Source organism: Colius striatus, chromosome 8 (assembly GCF_028858725.1).
Source record: "Colius striatus isolate bColStr4 chromosome 8, bColStr4.1.hap1, whole genome shotgun sequence".
NCBI lineage: Eukaryota > Metazoa > Chordata > Aves > Coliiformes > Coliidae > Colius > Colius striatus.
Window position 1 is genome coordinate 4,462,455 of NC_084766.1, and position 16,848 is coordinate 4,479,302.

At 39.5% G+C, this 16,848-nt stretch overlaps 1 protein-coding gene across 1 annotated transcript in view; it reads right to left on the reverse strand.

Annotated features, from left to right (window-relative positions):
• Positions 1–16,848, reverse strand: part of DLG5 (discs large MAGUK scaffold protein 5) — a 103,551-nt gene that overhangs the window by 41,488 nt on the left and 45,215 nt on the right. The window contains exons 3-5 of the mRNA XM_062001618.1: positions 9,698–9,863; positions 4,229–4,372; positions 1,771–1,954 (exon numbers count right to left, since the gene is read on the reverse strand). Of these exons, the coding sequence (XP_061857602.1) occupies positions 1,771–1,954; positions 4,229–4,372; positions 9,698–9,863 (494 nt within the window). The remainder of the gene's footprint in view (positions 1–1,770; positions 1,955–4,228; positions 4,373–9,697; positions 9,864–16,848) is intronic.

Consider the following 16,848-nt stretch of genomic DNA (forward strand, 5'->3'; position numbering starts at 1 on the left):
AAGACAGAAATACCATAAACAGAAGCAGTATAAGAAGAAAGGTTTCCCATTCAAAATCCCAGTCTGAGAAAAAGTAAATAGTCCCAGCTGGACCAGGGGAGCCAGCCATGGCAACAAGGAACTTCAGATGTGAACAGCAGAAACGTAAGCTGGTCAGTTGCTACACAGCAAATCCACGACAATCCCACACAAAGAGTAACCCGAGCAAAAGGTTTTGCTCTCTGAGGCCACCAAGTCGTGCTTTGCTATGGCCAGACGATGAAACAGCATGTCAGAGGGATCAACAGGGGCCAGATTAATTCAGAAGAGAGACTACACAGACAAGATAAGAGTCTTGGCTCCCCTTCAAGACACCATGATTCACTCCGACATGCTGAGAAATGGAGTTACACAGTTTTCTCACCAAGAGTCACATACGTCATTTTCTCTAAAGGTTTCATCATGATGTTGACATGAGACTGAATTTCTTTAAATAAATACTGACAAAGATACTTCAGACCCCTCCTGGGCTGCCAATGAACTAAAACCTCAGGATAGAACCTCAAAATATAATACACAGCCTTCTCTTGGAGGTTTTACATTCCTGCTTTGCAGACTGAGAAACTGAGGCATAGAACAATTAAGTAGTTTGCCCAGGTTTACACAATAAACCATTTCTGCTGTCTTCTGAACCAAGCCACTAAACCATTACACAGCAGAAGTCTCAAGAGAATGTTACAGAAAGGAAATAAAAGGAAATATAATCCTTCACCCCTCTTTACACTAACCCTAGAGCACCATTCAGCGCATCCAGCTTCCTTTGACCTTTGCCCCTCTTACCCTAGCAAATAATTGTTCTTGTTTGCATAGGTTTTGCTTCTGAAGCCTAATGTTTGACTTGCAAGTTTGCCCTGTGAATCAGCCTACACACGGTTAACTGTGATATTCTGTTTAACCATTCCACACGTTGCTATTCTAACTCAACGATCAGACTATTCCATAGGTGAATTATGGACCCGATATGACCAGTTGCTCCTTACTATTACTCCTAGATTTCTTTCATCAGAATGTGTGAACAACCTTGGCCTGGAGACAATCTACTTCTGAAATGCCCACCTCTTCTGGTCCTCAAAAGATTGTCTTTTTCCGTTTCAAGTTCAAAACCATTAATTAACCTGTAGCTTTGTTCTAACTGAATGGCATCTGCAAACCTCAATAACCAAACTTAGCTCCATCACTCCCCTAACTCTTAAAGTGTCACTAAAACAATCAAAACCAAAATCCAAACAATACATACACTCAAAAAAAGAACCCCAAACACAAAAAGCCCCACAAAAAACACTCTCGGTACTGAAAGGCAAAATGAAATACCAAACCTGTCTCTATCACTTTTTGGTGATTTCAAGTTCAAAGCTGATGTTGTCCCATGAAATACCCTGGGAAAACGGTCACCTTGTTAATCACTTTGCAACTTCAAGCTAGGTTTTTGATACCTCTCTATCTGCTTAAAAGAAAGTATCTGGTATACAAAATCTTCCTGATGCATATTTTTTTCATCCCTGCACCAAAACTTCTTACCACCACCTACTTTTTTTCCAGCTAGACATAGAATAATCAATTAGTATCCAAGATCTTATTTCTCCCCTGGTGTTCTGCAATACAAGGCAGATGGTTTAGAATCAGTAAGAGATAAAAGGCAGCAACACCATACCTTCAGTTTTATTGACTGACTTATCAAAGGAACAATTCATGGTCCCTTCTAGCACTCACACTACAAGCTGTATATCTTACCTGCTGCTGCTGGCTGCGCAGGTCTGTTATCTCCTTCTGATCCTCATCATGAAGCCTCTTCATTTCCTCACACGACTGCTGGAGATGATTATGTTCTCTCACCAACTGCGTGTTTTTCCTCTTCAAGGTATCCATGTCCTCCTTCAGCTGTGACTGGTCACTCAGCAGCCGACTGTGCAATGTGCTGTCACGGCACACAAAAAATCCTCTTAGGGGTTCAACTTGCAAGGAAAAAGGCCTGGACTAAATCATGTCAAGAAAGCAGGTCAAACTAACTCAGTTCTACATATTTAAGTATTCCAAACACCAGAGGGAAAAAGTATAAATAATAAGCAGCAAACAGGAACATAAGCATGAAAACACACAAAAGCATACACTGGTCTTAAACCACACCAAAAGAGATGATGGATTTGCACCACCTGTCAATGCCATTTCACAACCTTTTTAAAAGCAATAGAGAAGACTGAAATGACAATACAAATATAAGATGATCCTGGGGATGATGGGAATCATCCTACTTATCACCTCCACTTTCTCTAGGTCCCAGATGAGCAGCAGCTAACCAAAACAGAGGTCAAAACTCCAAAAATCTCTTTGTATTATATTGTTTTAAAACCAAACATCCCAACCCCAAACAAACAAAAATATCCCACAACCAACAAAAGCACACTATGCATCTTTCAACTACATTCAAGCAGCTAAAAAGGTCTCAAGGTTTTTTAAGCATTAGGGTTTTATGAACGACTGCAGGACGAAATAATGTTTTAACAGCATATTCTACTCCATTTCCTTCTTTACTTTGGGAACTACTGATAGGATGAACAGGAATTGCATGCATGGATATCAACATGTGTCATGTTTTGGACACCTTAAACTCCAACAGTGAGTTTCAGTCTTTCTGAACTTGTTAAGTAGGAAACTGAATTATTCAAATCCAAGTAAATAAGTTCTTATAACAAAAAGAATTCCCTCTGAATCAACTGAAATTTGTTATACTTTCTTTTGACCAGATAATCTTAGTCTGTACTAAGTGTAAATGCAACAGCTTGTACTTGTACATATGCATTACTTTGCAGAAGCCTAAATTGTGAGTCCCTGAGGAATGTCTATATTCTTGATGCACTTGAGAATGTCAATCATTCTCTCTTTTAAAACCCCAGAGTTTTTCTCCTGATAGAAGGCAAATCTTCTTATACTATCCTGTAAATACTGAAGGAAACAGAGTACAACACAGTATGGTTTCAGGGACTACAGAACTTGTAAATAAGGTGAGCAAATCAGTGATTTTTTTTTTAAGGTAATGAATACAAGTGTTTCATGTCAGCATTGAACAGATATAGTTAATTCAGCTCAAAAAAAATCCATGTACAATTGTACAGAACACGGATGCTTTGCACAGAATTCACTAACAAAGTACTTGAGCATCCTCAAATGAAATTGGGAATGAAGCTCTTTGTAAAGAAGCCACACAACTCCTACATCTGCACCTGCTGACAGCCTGGAATGCTGTTTCCAGGTTTTGGAAGAAGGATATCAGGAAACAGATGCCTATTTTGAAAAGTTTGAATCACAGAATCACAAGGGCTGGAAGGGACCTTGAAAAATCATCCAGTTCAATTCTCCTGCCAGAGCAGGACCACCTAGAGTAGGTCACACAGGAACTCATCCAGCTGGGTTGGAATGTCTCCAGAGAAGAAGACTCCACAACCCATCTGGGCAGCCCCTTCCAGTGCTCCCTCACCTCAACAGGGAAGACATTCTTCCTTGTATTTCTTTGGAAACTCTAATGTTCCAGCTTATACCCATTGCCCCTTGTCCTATCATTGGCCATCACTGAGAGGAGTTTTGGGTGAGAATGCTACGTAAGAACTAGCAGCCCAAAGGAAACAAATGGCGTCATTAAATGCTCACCACACTTCACAGTGCAGATTTAAGCAAAATCAACTTCGAACTGAGAATTTATCTGTGTTTCCATTTCTGAGCTGTCTTCAACAACTGATTTTTAAAACAATAATTCAGGCTAAAAATATTCTCTATTCCTGTTTTATTGCACTTTCATAAACACAACTGGTCTAAACCTGGGTTAAACCTTATACAAATCGGCTTCAGAGCTACCACAATCTATTAAAAAAGAATAAGAAATTACATTCTCCAGAATGATATTCTGCTCCCCAGCCCAACAGTAAGACTATTGAATTGTAACAGGAAGTCAGTAATCAGGCTTTCCTTGGCAGTGTCCCATCAAGACATCAGGGACTTCTGTCTCAAGTTCCTCCATGGAAAACAAGCAATCCAGATTTTATCATTTCAAATGTGATTTATCTGATTCAGACAAAAAATCTGGACATTACAGTGGAAAAACAGAATTAAACAAGTATTTGATTCTCATGTTCTAATGCTCTATGACATTGCACAGACTGGTAAAAATCTTACCTTTTACAGCTTTACTAATACTTACTGATAAAAATCTGCCTCTTTTGCTGCTTCTTCACACCTTTTCAGTGTCTTGGTGTGCTGATTCTGCAGAGACTGTAGGTCAGACATGGCCTTCATGCACTGAATCTTCAGTCTTTCATAATCATTATTTGGTTTTGGACTAGGTCTAGCATTGGAAACAAACAAAAAGTCGAACATCAAGCCTGAGAAATCACCATTCATAAAAAAACATCATCACACAACTGTAGATCCTTGGGTTATATTATGCTTTAATTTAAATACTGACCACTTCATGTTAAGATGCAACCACAAACAACAATTCACTGACTTCCCACCCATATTATGTTATACTGAGACATAGCATATAAAGATAATGAGATAATTCTGTCACTAATGCAGTCAAAAATAGTCCTGAGAGTGTAAGTACCTCTCTTCTGAGCAACATTGTTATCACAGAGCAGAACTGTCACTTGAAACAAGAACAAGTCAATCACAGCACCCTCAGCTTCCCTGTGCTACCACGTCAAACCTCTCAAAAGAAAAAGCACAGAGCTGCAGTGAGAGTGGGGCTGAAAAGAGGCTTCCAAAGTCAAGTGGGGGATATGGGGATATGGACTAGGCAAAATGCTCATCTAGGTGGCAGCTGGAGGATCTTGTCTAGAACTCCCTGGGGAAACCAGGGATGAGACATCAAACACCCGCATCTGTGCTGGCAGAATTTGACCAGTTTGACCAACTGAGCATTGAATTTGAACTGTTTGACCAAGTCATTCTGCTGAATTCCACATCTGATCGTTACCTCATTCTTTTAAACTGCTATAAAAGAATGAGAAAACATGTCAATGTGTCCCATGTTTCCATAGAATAACCCAAATTTTGTTCAAATAGTTGATTCTATGTTTAGAAATCTCCAATCCAATCTCCAGTAAGTACTTTTCAGGAAGCTGAACAAAGTGAAATCTAACATCAGACAAAAGAAAATGTTTGACTTCTTTTTTAGTATATCAGAATGACTGGGAGAGAAGAGACTTTCTGAAATAATCCACCTTGTTGGGTAACTGACTGACACAGATTATGTCTAGAAGGTGTGGTCTTGCATATGATCATTAAGGGAAAAAAAAATCACAAACCATGCTAGAAACTAAATCAGGAGGATTATGCCATCTTACTTTGAAGCACTAAGCTTCTAAAAGAGACTGTAAATGCAACAGTTCCTCCTCTACACAGCCACAAAATTTTTGCACCACTGAATTTTCTGGTTTAAAAAAAAATGAAGCTTCTGACAGCTGTCCCTGTGTTATCTCCTGGGTCTCTTACAGCCCCACAGGCAACGAAGAAAAATCAAGCACCAAAACAACTAACTTAACTCTGTTTACTCTCACTTCAGTTTTCTTCCATTGCTGCATAGATCAATCACCCTTTCTCCTTCTCACTTCCCTCTCTTCCAGCTTGGCTCTAAGCACAGCCCAAAAAGCAATCAGAATTCTCTTTGCTTTGTACAGTAACAGCAACATGGATTCTGGAACTGAAATGCAGCTGGCAAGCGAATCTAAACGAAAATGGTTTCACACTACTGCAGTGGTGAGAGCTGTTCAAAAAATGTACAGAAAATAAAAATACCAGCTACATCTGATTCACAGGCTTTTAGGGACTATGTGTATGGTATGAAGGTGCTTTTCAGCAACCCAGTTGCATTTGGATTGCCTGAAGAGCAAAGCGTTTAACTGTTAACTCCTCTTTTTCTCCTTCCTCCAGAAAAGTGTTCCTGCAGAAAACAAAACCAAAAACTCCCCTTTCTTGGCTGATAGACTTGAACAACAACAATTCAGAGCAAAATTAATATAAAGTAATCAAACACCCAAGTCACATCCACAGGGATGTATTTTAGGGATTTTTTTTGAACTTGCTGTTTCAGAATGCCAAAAGAAGTGCTGTGTTACTCATTCACTGGTACAGATCTATTACTACAACTACTGCAGTGTTATTCTTTTAAAAGACAATCCTAGCTAGCAGAAATAAAATTCCATTTGAAATGTTCACACCCTTGACAATCACCAAAATCCCAAGTATTGATTTAAATTCGACTGGGGTGAAATTATTGAAAGCGCACACCATCTGTCCACCAGTCATTAAAATGACACCATTAATTGAAGCCCACTTTAACTCTCAGTTGAAGCATTTAAGCTTACCAAGAGCCATTAGCACATGTTCACAGTAAGGCTGTAATCAAAATTCACGTTCATGCAAAATACTTTCATGTGTGGTTTTTTTTTCCCCAAGGATAACTCTTAGGTCAGGCTCAAAGCTACAGCAAGAACTTGTTCTACAAGTCTAATATCAAATCACATGTATTTCCCATGTTGTTGAAGTAACATTAGTAACTATTACAAAAGAAAAAGCCTATAAACTTATGGATACTGTGTAGGTAACTACAGAACTTAGTGCACCTACATGATGAGGAAGGAACAACAATGCAACCACTAACATCCTGCATTGGAGCTCACTATATGAAAGAAACATCTGAATGGCCAAGGCCATATGTTCCGAAGTGCTGTTCCAAGGGTTTGTGTCTCAGCAAGGAAACAGGGATAGGCATAGAAGGAATGTTGGTCAGAAGTCAAAAATCACAACTGCTGCAACAAAGCAATTAATTCAAACCCATGTAGTGGTTGATGCTGGTTTAAGACAGATCACCATAGTTTTATGTGAAAAGGCCTCACAAAATACATGATTTCAAATAAAGGAGAGGTGTCAGTTAATATTTTAGAAGAACTGGTTCAAATATTATCAAAATCTACAATGTCAGAGTCAAAAGTCCAACTGGTTTTCTGACATTCATGCAACAACTCTAAAAATCCTTTGTAATCCAGTGGAATTACCCTGAGCATGAAACAAGGCCACGGTGAGACTGACAGTGTGCACACATCTCATAGAATCATAGAATGGTAGGGGTTGGAAGGGACCTTTAGAGATCATCTAGTCCACTCCCCTGCAGAATCAGGTCCACCTAGATCAGGTCTGGCAGACCCAATTTTGTGGGCAATTCCTACCCAACAACTTGCTGTTTCCATTTACTACTGCAATTCCCACGGCAATTACAGATCGCAGAGTCACAAGAGCTGGAAGGGACCTTGAAAGATCATCCAGTCCAACCCCCCCTGCCAGAGCAGGACCACCTAGAGTAGGTCACGCAGGAACTCATCCAGGTGGGTTTGAATGTCTTCAGAGAAGGAGACTCCACAACCCACCTGGGCAGCCCCTTCCAGTGCTCCCTCACCTAAACAGTGGAGAAATTCTTCCTTGTATTCCTTTGCAACCTCTTGTGTTCCAGCTTATACCCACTGTCCCTTATGGAGTTTGAGGATTTCATCTGCATTCCAGCTCTCTACTACTATGTAAGCAGGAGGAATAGCATAAAATACAATAATATAAAACACTTTAAAAAGAATAAGAGTCTTTACAGCACACTTTGAGCACCCTGAATGATTTGGTCTCTGCTTAATCACCACAACACGTGCACGCATAGTCACCGTCAAGTGACACGAGCACAGCATGAGCAATCCTACTCCTGTCCAGCAAGATGACACATGTTCATCTGATTCAGCACATCACAATCCACTTCTCTAGCTCCTCTTCCACTGCTCTAGACTTTGCTTTGGAAAACAGCTCTTGGTTTTGCAACTGCCAGTCTTCGTAGCTAGGTCAGCCCAGCCTACAGATGTGTTGTGAGCTCCAACTGTTTTGAGGCACATCATCATGATGTGTCAAGATTTGCCTCTACACCACCTGTGTTTGGTATGGCCATGGTTAAAGTAGCACACACAGCCAGGAAAGGAAAAGCCCTTTTTGGGTAGTAAAAGTCATTATCTAAATAATAATCTTTGAGCTTTCACACTTCAATGCAACAGTTTGCAATGTCTGGGCTTTGACTCTCAGAAGGCTCAAAATTACTTTTATATGAGGAAGGAATAGAAAATTAAGTAAAAATGAAACAAAAAAACCCCAAAGAAGTTTATGTGTGTAATGAAGGAAAAAACATGTCAATGAATCATCTTCATTTCCTACTCTTCAAATATTTTAATTGTGTGGAAGGCAGCACCCTCCACCTAACACACACTTTCCAAGCATTACCTAAATACAAAGTTTATTTTGGTGAGTTGTTCTTTAAGCTGTAAACGTTTCTGTTTTCCAAAAGATACAAATCCTACCCTGGCAGTAGAAGACTGATTTGACAGTTAAAGACAAAAAAACTAGGACAGTCCAGAGCACAGCTCATCAGAACTTTACTAATAGCATCCTGGATTAAGGAGAACATTACTTTAAGCTATCAAATCCTCAATGTCTAAGCTCTGGTGACTTCAAATAAGAAATCTCTCTGTATAAATAAGTAACTGGAAGCTATGCAAAAGATGTTGACATTTGACAACCTTTTCTTCTCCCGTCTCCACAATATTTAGAGACCCTTAGACAGAACATAATGATCTTAAAGAAGCCCTGAGAACTCACAGGGGGAGGAAGGAAGCGTTATTAGATTATCTCAGTTCCATTTCATGGGTCTTGACCTCACCTCATAAGGACAAAAAAGTTTAATTAAGCATCTGACCATATACAGATGGAGCTGACAAATTAACAGATAAAAACACCACCAATACAACATTGAAGTTCAGGGAAGCTATGAATCACTGCAACATCTCTCAGATAACCTGTTCTTTCATCTAACTTTAGAGTCAGTGACAATTTTTCACAAGGTTCAAAAGTTTTCTCTTACATGTGCATGCTGCAGGCAAAAGGTACTTGCTCAGTGTGCCCAATGTCACCTTTACAAACATGAGCAGAAATATTAACCCTCTACAATAAACCAATTGTATTTCCTACTCAATAGAATCCTTACCTGCAATGAAACCATCACCATCATAGCTTATCAACCCTCACATTAGAATGAGCTGCATAGGGTTGTTGCCCATTAAGTGCCTTTTACGATAATGCTTCAATTTGGCAGCACCCGTAACTTCTCAGTGAGAGTTCCTTACATTTAATATGTAAACAGTCCCCTAGTATGCACATCAGAAAGCATACCTCCTAAGAAACACCCCCCTCAACAGAAGTCCAAACCTCTCTCTCCTTGCAGAAGCACGGGAGTAGCTGAGAGGTTTGTTTCCCACTCCTCCAGCCAAGTATTCAGAGCTACTTCCCCCTCTTTTCTCTTGTTTTCAAAACACCAAATGCTTCAGCCACTGTCTTCTCTCTCTTCCCAGAATACAACCCAGAAAGCCTAAACAACTTCTCTGCCTTCCTCTCTCAACGTAGAGATGAGTCCTGCTCCCCTCATTCCCACAGCAATATTGCTGGAGAACGCAGGAACAGGCATTCAACAGGCAGCTCTGAGACCTACACTGCAATATCTCTTCTGCTTTACAGGCAAACAAGAGTCAAGACACTTGTAAACACGACTAAAGAATAAATTCAGATATTACATTTCCTTTATTTTTACCTGCAGTCATCAAAAGTAGATCCAGGAGATGAAAGTGCCAGTTGTTTGCGCAGCTCATCCCTTTCTCGAGTTACCTGACGGAGCTGATATAATATTGTCTCCAGTTTCTCACTCATCTGTCTCGTGTCTATAACAGGTGGAGGAGATGATGCTTTCCCAGTTGTACCTGAACAGGAGACAGATAATTGGCAGTCAGTAAACTCCTCCAAAGAACACCACAACTTCACTGAAGAAGTTAATAATCCTTTTTGAAATCCTTTATTTTTGATTGCAGAACCATGTTCAAAAATGAAACTCTTCACAGGGTAAAAGAGGAAATGGCTTCAAGTTGCATCAAGGGGAGGTTTAGATTGGAGATTGGGAAGCACTTTTTCCCTGAGAGGGTTGTCAAGCATTGGGACAGGTTGCTCAGGGTGGTAGTGAAGTCCCAATCCCTAGAGATATTTAAGAGACACGTAGATGTAGTACTTAGTGACACAGTTTAGTGGTGGATGTGGCAGTGCAACATTAATGGTTGGACTCAATGATTTTAAACATCTTTTCCAACCTAAATGATCCTGTGATTCTAAGTCATGGGAGTCTTCATCAGTGAGTTGACATAAGAGCAACCCCAGTCAGATCCCATGCTAGCAGAAAGGACCTAGTTAAGTTTGCATAAGTAGGTTCCTTGCTTACACGCGAAGTTTCAAATTGCCTAAAAGGCAAGGCAAGTTTGCAGTCACAATTGCAAAGACCTCAGAAACTACAGTGTGACAGAAGCCATTGGTACTAAGTTATTTCCAATTAAAATATATATACTCTTGCTTCTAATAAAAAACCAAAAAACAAGCCAAAAGATTAAATTCAGGTCCACTCACATTAAGTTACCCCACTGATAGCAGAGGAACTGCAATAGCACAGCAGCTCTACCCTGTTTTATTATTATCTGTCAACATTTATTTTAACACAACCTGATGCTTTCACACATAGCAATTCTGAAATCCAGCACATAAAGATCTGACTCGCCAACAAATCCTGAGAAACAGGCTTCACTGTTAACAGCTTTGGCTAAAATGAGCACATCACCACCACTGCAACTGGACTGCACATCACATTTCCTCTAAGGGGCAGTCATACATCAAAGAGTTTCATGGCATCTTTTAATTCTCAGCTTTCTTAATGTCAGAGATGAACGGTGATGCCTTCTGTCTTCTCAGACAGCTACACCAATACAAAAAGGTCATCTTCCACCTGAGAGCCCAGTACATTGTTTCACAACACACTGACCATTAATTCAACTGTAGTTTTACTCCTGCTTATTTTAATCCCAGACAAATGAGAGCAAACTCGAACACAGGGGTCACAGATACGAAAGGTAAAGGCCAAAATGTATACAGAAGTTAACTATTTTCTACCCAAAAGAGAAATTCTAGAAATACTTTGCATAAATATACAATTGGAACTAGTTGGTGCCATATGGAGTAGCTTGTTAGCATGTACCTTTAGTATGACTTTTCATAGAATCACAGAATGGTAGGGGTTGAAAGGGACCTTTACAGATCATCTAGTCCAACCTCCCTGTAGAAGCAGGTTCACCTAGACAAACACTAATACAGTAATGCTCTCTGATCACTGTCTTTTCAAAGGAAGGATTTCAAACAAAGTTACTTCAACGAGTAAACGTTGCTAAATTGCAAGGATTGGCTTCTTATCTCTAAACCCAAATGCAAAAACTCCCTCTAACTTTTAATTAGAATTACCTGTGCTTTAAAGTTCCCACACCAAAATAACTGCAGGCTATCATACATAAAGCATCAAGAATCATAGGATCCCTGTTCTTATTCCTTTCAACTGTTACTGTAATTCTCTAATGAGACTTTATGAGCACAGGCTGTTCTTTTAATAAAACCATTGCATAATAACGTATGTACACACTCTAATAGTGAATTGAAGATAGAAAAACTACTACTTGTTTCCCTCCTCCATCCAGATGGAGCCCTTCCATCCAAGAGGACTAAGAATCTCACAGTTTTCAAATGCTGTAATCCTCTTTTTTTAAAATTAGAGCCATTCTACCATAATTTTTAAGACAAGATTATACAGAAATCAGTAATAATACAAATGCACTATTCTAGCCTCATGATACAGAGAATAAACTGAGGGGAAAAACACATTGAGAGATTAAAAAAAGATCAGAATATGTATTCATTTGGAATAGTTGAGACACATCAGTGAACATGTAATTTCATAAACAAGTGAAGAGGTAAAGACAGATAAATCTAATTCGGGTACTGACAGGCTGCATGGTCTTGGGTAAATCTAGCGTCAATCTGCATATCATCTCACTTCAGCTGACACATCAGACTCCCTTTCTCATCCTTACAGAGAAGTTCAAAAGCTTGTCTGTCATCTTGGGGCTGCTTTAGTGCAAAACAGATGAAGAGGATACAAGGGGCACAAGAGGAAGCAGACAAATAAGGAAATCTGGTGTGCAGGGAGGAGGGCACTGCATTAACAACAGTCCATCGCTAATGTCAGTGTTGATCCTAGCAGCAGTCCCACGGACAATGTCCACTACAGAAGCATGTAATAGCTGCTCTGGGAATCTTAAACATAAGAAAAGGAGGCAAGATACATATATATAATCTACATATATATATATATAACCTCTGCTTCTCCACCTCTTCCCCCCCACCCTGCCACAGGTTTGTCAGCATCCCAGCGTCAATCTTCTTCAGGCAAGGAGAACGTTTGTGCACGGTCTCAAATCTGTGCCAAGCAAGACAAGACTGTTTTAAACGCTGACAGGCTAATTAGAGTTAGGAAAGAAGATTTATTGACTAATGTGGAGCTGTTCATCTCTGTACCAGAGAAGGTTATTTTTCATTAACTTGTCACTTTTTACGAGCACATCAACATATACTTTCATCTCAAATGCAATTATATTGTTGTCAAAGCATAACACCAGCCAAGAGATGGCTGCCTTTTAAGTGCTGTACAAACACAAATCAATATGATCCAGATATTCCCCCTCTTATCCTTAAAAGAAGTCAAAAAAGTTTCTCTTTCCTTGCTTTATTAACAAGTTTACTTTCTCAAGAGCTGTACAAAAGGTCTCAAATGCTAAATCAGATTGGTGGATGCCCAAAAGCCCCAAACACAATCACAAAAAAAGTTCATTAAGCTCTTCTTTCATCAGAAAAAAAATCAATAATCTTCATTTCCTTTAAAGAGTTTTTTATAGCTGAATGCTAAAAGCCTTTTATTGCATCTCACATCACGATGCAGTAGAAGGAAAGTGACCTGTGCTTCCAGCTTTGTATTCTTTTTCCATCTGACTGCAGACTTCACACAACAGTACTTCTTTTCTGCACTTTAACCAGTCAAACTGGTCTTAAAATGTACAAATCTAAAGGCTAAATCTCCATGATTCAAAATAGGCTATCTTTCAGTGACTTGCCTGCTTTCTCTGACAAACTGGAGTTGTGCAAATCTTTTTACTGCATACCAAGTGAAACTCATTCATCTGCTTCAGCATGTCTCAAGACTCAATTTTCACGTGAGCTGCATTTGGACTCTGAGAACCCGACGGTTATGGCAGTTTCCTTCCTGGCTAGCCCCAGGCAAACAGTGCTCCAACAGCTCTCCTGAAACATCAGACAGCAAAAGTGCAGCACGTGGGCAAAACACATTTTGCCCATAGAAGCATAAAATCATCTCAGTTGGAAAAGGCCTTCAAGATGATCAAGTCCAACCACTAACATCACACTGCCAAGACCATCACTAAACTATGCCCTTCGGCACCACAGCTACACATGTTCTACAGGGATGGTCACTCCATCATGCCAATGCTTGACAACCCTCTCAGTTCTTCTCAATCTCCAGTCTAAACCTCCCCTGGCACAACTTAAAGCCATTTCCTCTTGTCCTGTCATTCATTACTTGTGAGATTGATCCCCATCTCTATACAGGCCCCTGTCAAGGAGCTGCCAACTGGATTTAACTCCATTCTCCACCATGCATCAACTTAAATCTGATGCAATATTTTGCAGGGTTTCCATCGTGTTGTATAGAACAAGAACCTTTAAAACAGAAGGTGGAGCAATCATATCTTCCCTAATTATAGTCCAAATGCTGGACTTGGTGGAAACCACAAAGATCCATTGTTGCGGCGTATGCCAAATACAATTCTTGATGATTAAACATTAATGACTGAAAAGATAACCCAGCCACAGAGAAACCACTGCTCAGTTAGCTACATATTTAGGGGTGGGGTAGCATACTTTTTGAAGAAAAAAAAAGAACATTAGGAGAAACAGGGCTGGGAATTTTGTTAACCTGAACAAGATGCACCATAATGCCAAATCAATTTAACATTCAGGTGGTAAAATAGGTAGCAATAAGTAAACAGCTACTTTTAAGAAATAGCATTAACATGTTTTGAATTATAATAAACTCACTCCTCTTTAAGAAATATACTCATATGACAGGTTCAACTAATTCAAAAGACAATCTGTCACAAGCTAACAGAATGCCTCAATTTTATGATGTTTTTTTAAACTCATCTTATATATTTGTGCCAATTCCTGCTTGCAAACAAACAGGAGACTATTCATCGTACAGTCAAGCCTTTTTTGTTGCTTTCTTCCATGAAAATGAAATCAACAGGGATGTTCAGAATATTATTTCTTTATGGCCTTGTAAATCATGGCAGAAAGTGTTAAAAAAGACTTGCAAGATGTACTGCAAAGCACAATCAACAAGGTTTCTCCTCAAGCTTGGGAAGGGGTAGGGAGTAAAGACTTAACATCTGCTGTGAGAAGATGTGTGCTAAAATATTTATTGTCATTCAATAATTTACAAGGACTAGAACAGGATTACATATCAGAAGTTATCATTTAGATACATTTCTTCAGATACACCTTTTGAAGTGGTCTTGAAGTAGCAGGGAGCAGAGAGTTTCATGCAGGTGGAATAATGCATTAGTAAAAACAAGCAGCAGTACATTAAGGAAAGGAAACTGAAAGGTAGAGAAATGAACTGTGGAAACAGTTTCATCTGACAGACAGAAAACTTAATAGGTTATGAAAGCAGTGGGGATCACGTAACATGTGAGGACAAAAGAATGGGTAGCACTTCAGTATTTGTTTTAATATAACAGGGTAACAAATCTACTGGCACATAAAACAAACTTTCAACTTCACTAAGTTTAAGACTTTAGAAAGAACTGAACAGTGGTTCTAGAAAGATGAACATGAAAGAAAATCTACAACCTAACACTCCAAAGTTGCAAGGAGGGGGAAAAAAGGGTAGACACATCAATCCCCAAAGTCCTTGCAGAACTTTGCTGAGCTAAAACACAAAAGAAAGCAAAATGTGTTACTATGACAGAGGAAGATACAACTGAAGCTTCTGGGTTTGAATATTCAGGAGGTCCCCAGTGGGAAAGCTCGAAATCATACATCTGTCAGGCTTCCAACCACACACTGAGAGCAAAACCAAGGCAAAAGTGTCCAATCTGAACCCACGGGGACAATGACTAGGGTCAAAGGGATCTCACGGACCAAGGGTATGAGATTCCACCAGCCCTTATTCCTTCACCTCTTCTGCAGAGAAGTTGTGAGCATCATCTCACCATTTTGCTTTACAGCCCCAAGAGAAAACTGCTGATGACACCAAAAGGATTTCCTGAATGGATAAAGGGCCTCAGGGAGTAGTGAAAGACACCATGTTCCAGACGTGCTGCCTGCACTGCAGTCCTACAGACAACTACGTGATTCTCTGAGCAAAACAGGAGACTGAAGTTACTTTGAGTTTGTGGAAGAAGGTGTTTATTTCCCCAGGTAAGTCTTGTTTCCAGTAAACTAAGCAGGAACTATGCAGATCAAAGGACAAGAAAATTACATAGTAAATAAATCTGTAAAAAAAGAGGTTTCATTCAATCATTGAGGCCAAATTTCACAGGAAAATGACTTCTGAATAGAGAGATTGATCGATGTTCCACCTCCTTGCCAAAGGCAATCACTGCAGTACACAACAGGATTCTCATGTGGTGTTCTGGTACGGGTTCCTCGTACCTTTCCTCCTTTGTTTGGGGTCTTTCAGCAGATGTAATTTATTCATTTGACAATATACGTTAACTGTTAGGGTATCTCTACCAAATATAAATGTTGTGTTTGTGTAGGTAAAAAAAAGACTGGAAATACAACCTGAGATTCCTGCAGGCTGTCAGGGGGTAAATAAATAAATCACTCTTTCAGATAAGGAACAAGGAGTGTTTCTCTTTGACTGAAGGAGTATCATAAACCACACCTGCAATTGAATGCTTCCTAGGAATACTGAAAACAATTACTTTATTATATACAGCTGGGGAAAGGGTGAAGTACTAAACTGAAATCACAACAAGGTAAAAGGACAGTTGTCAACATGGCCAACATGAAAATGGGGCATGAAAGACTACACATCATTGAGAAGGAATTACCATCTAATGGGAGAGGGGTAAGGCTCTCAGATTAAGTAACTTGAATTGCAATTAGTGGAAAACTATCTGTAAATAGCCTGTCAGGCTGATAAGCTAACAAAGCATTAAGCAAGGAAATACTGTCAGCTCAAGTCAAAGCTGGACAGGCTTAGTGGGGACAAGTATATGACCAGCTCGGGGCTGCAGGCAAAAGTCACCAAATTGTCATGTTCATGGTGGTGTTTGTTACAGATTCCTATGTAAATTCCTACAGGAAAAGGTAGCACAGCAACATGAGCAGTGAAGAGCAAAAAAAACACACTTATGACTAAAAAAGTGATTCCATTTGCAAAGAACTGAACAGCTGGAACAATGTTTGTGAAGAGTTAAAAGAGAAAGGTGATAATATGTGATGTAGAATGAAGAAGATACAAGATTGACAGCTGTAATCAAAACAATGCAAAGAGATCTAACTGTGGAGGCCTTTTCCATTCCAAAAATACTCTCATCTCTGTATTTTCAAAGAATGGAAGAGTATGCAACGCCTTTCTGTTAAAAACTCATCAAGAGAGAACATAATGGAGGCTATCCTCAGGGCCATAGCCTGACTCCTACATGCAAGCTGCTGGTTTCTATTAAATAATGTTTCTTAAAAACAAACAAACAAACCAAAAAACCCACCAAAAAAACTCCATCCAAAGAAAGAACCCCA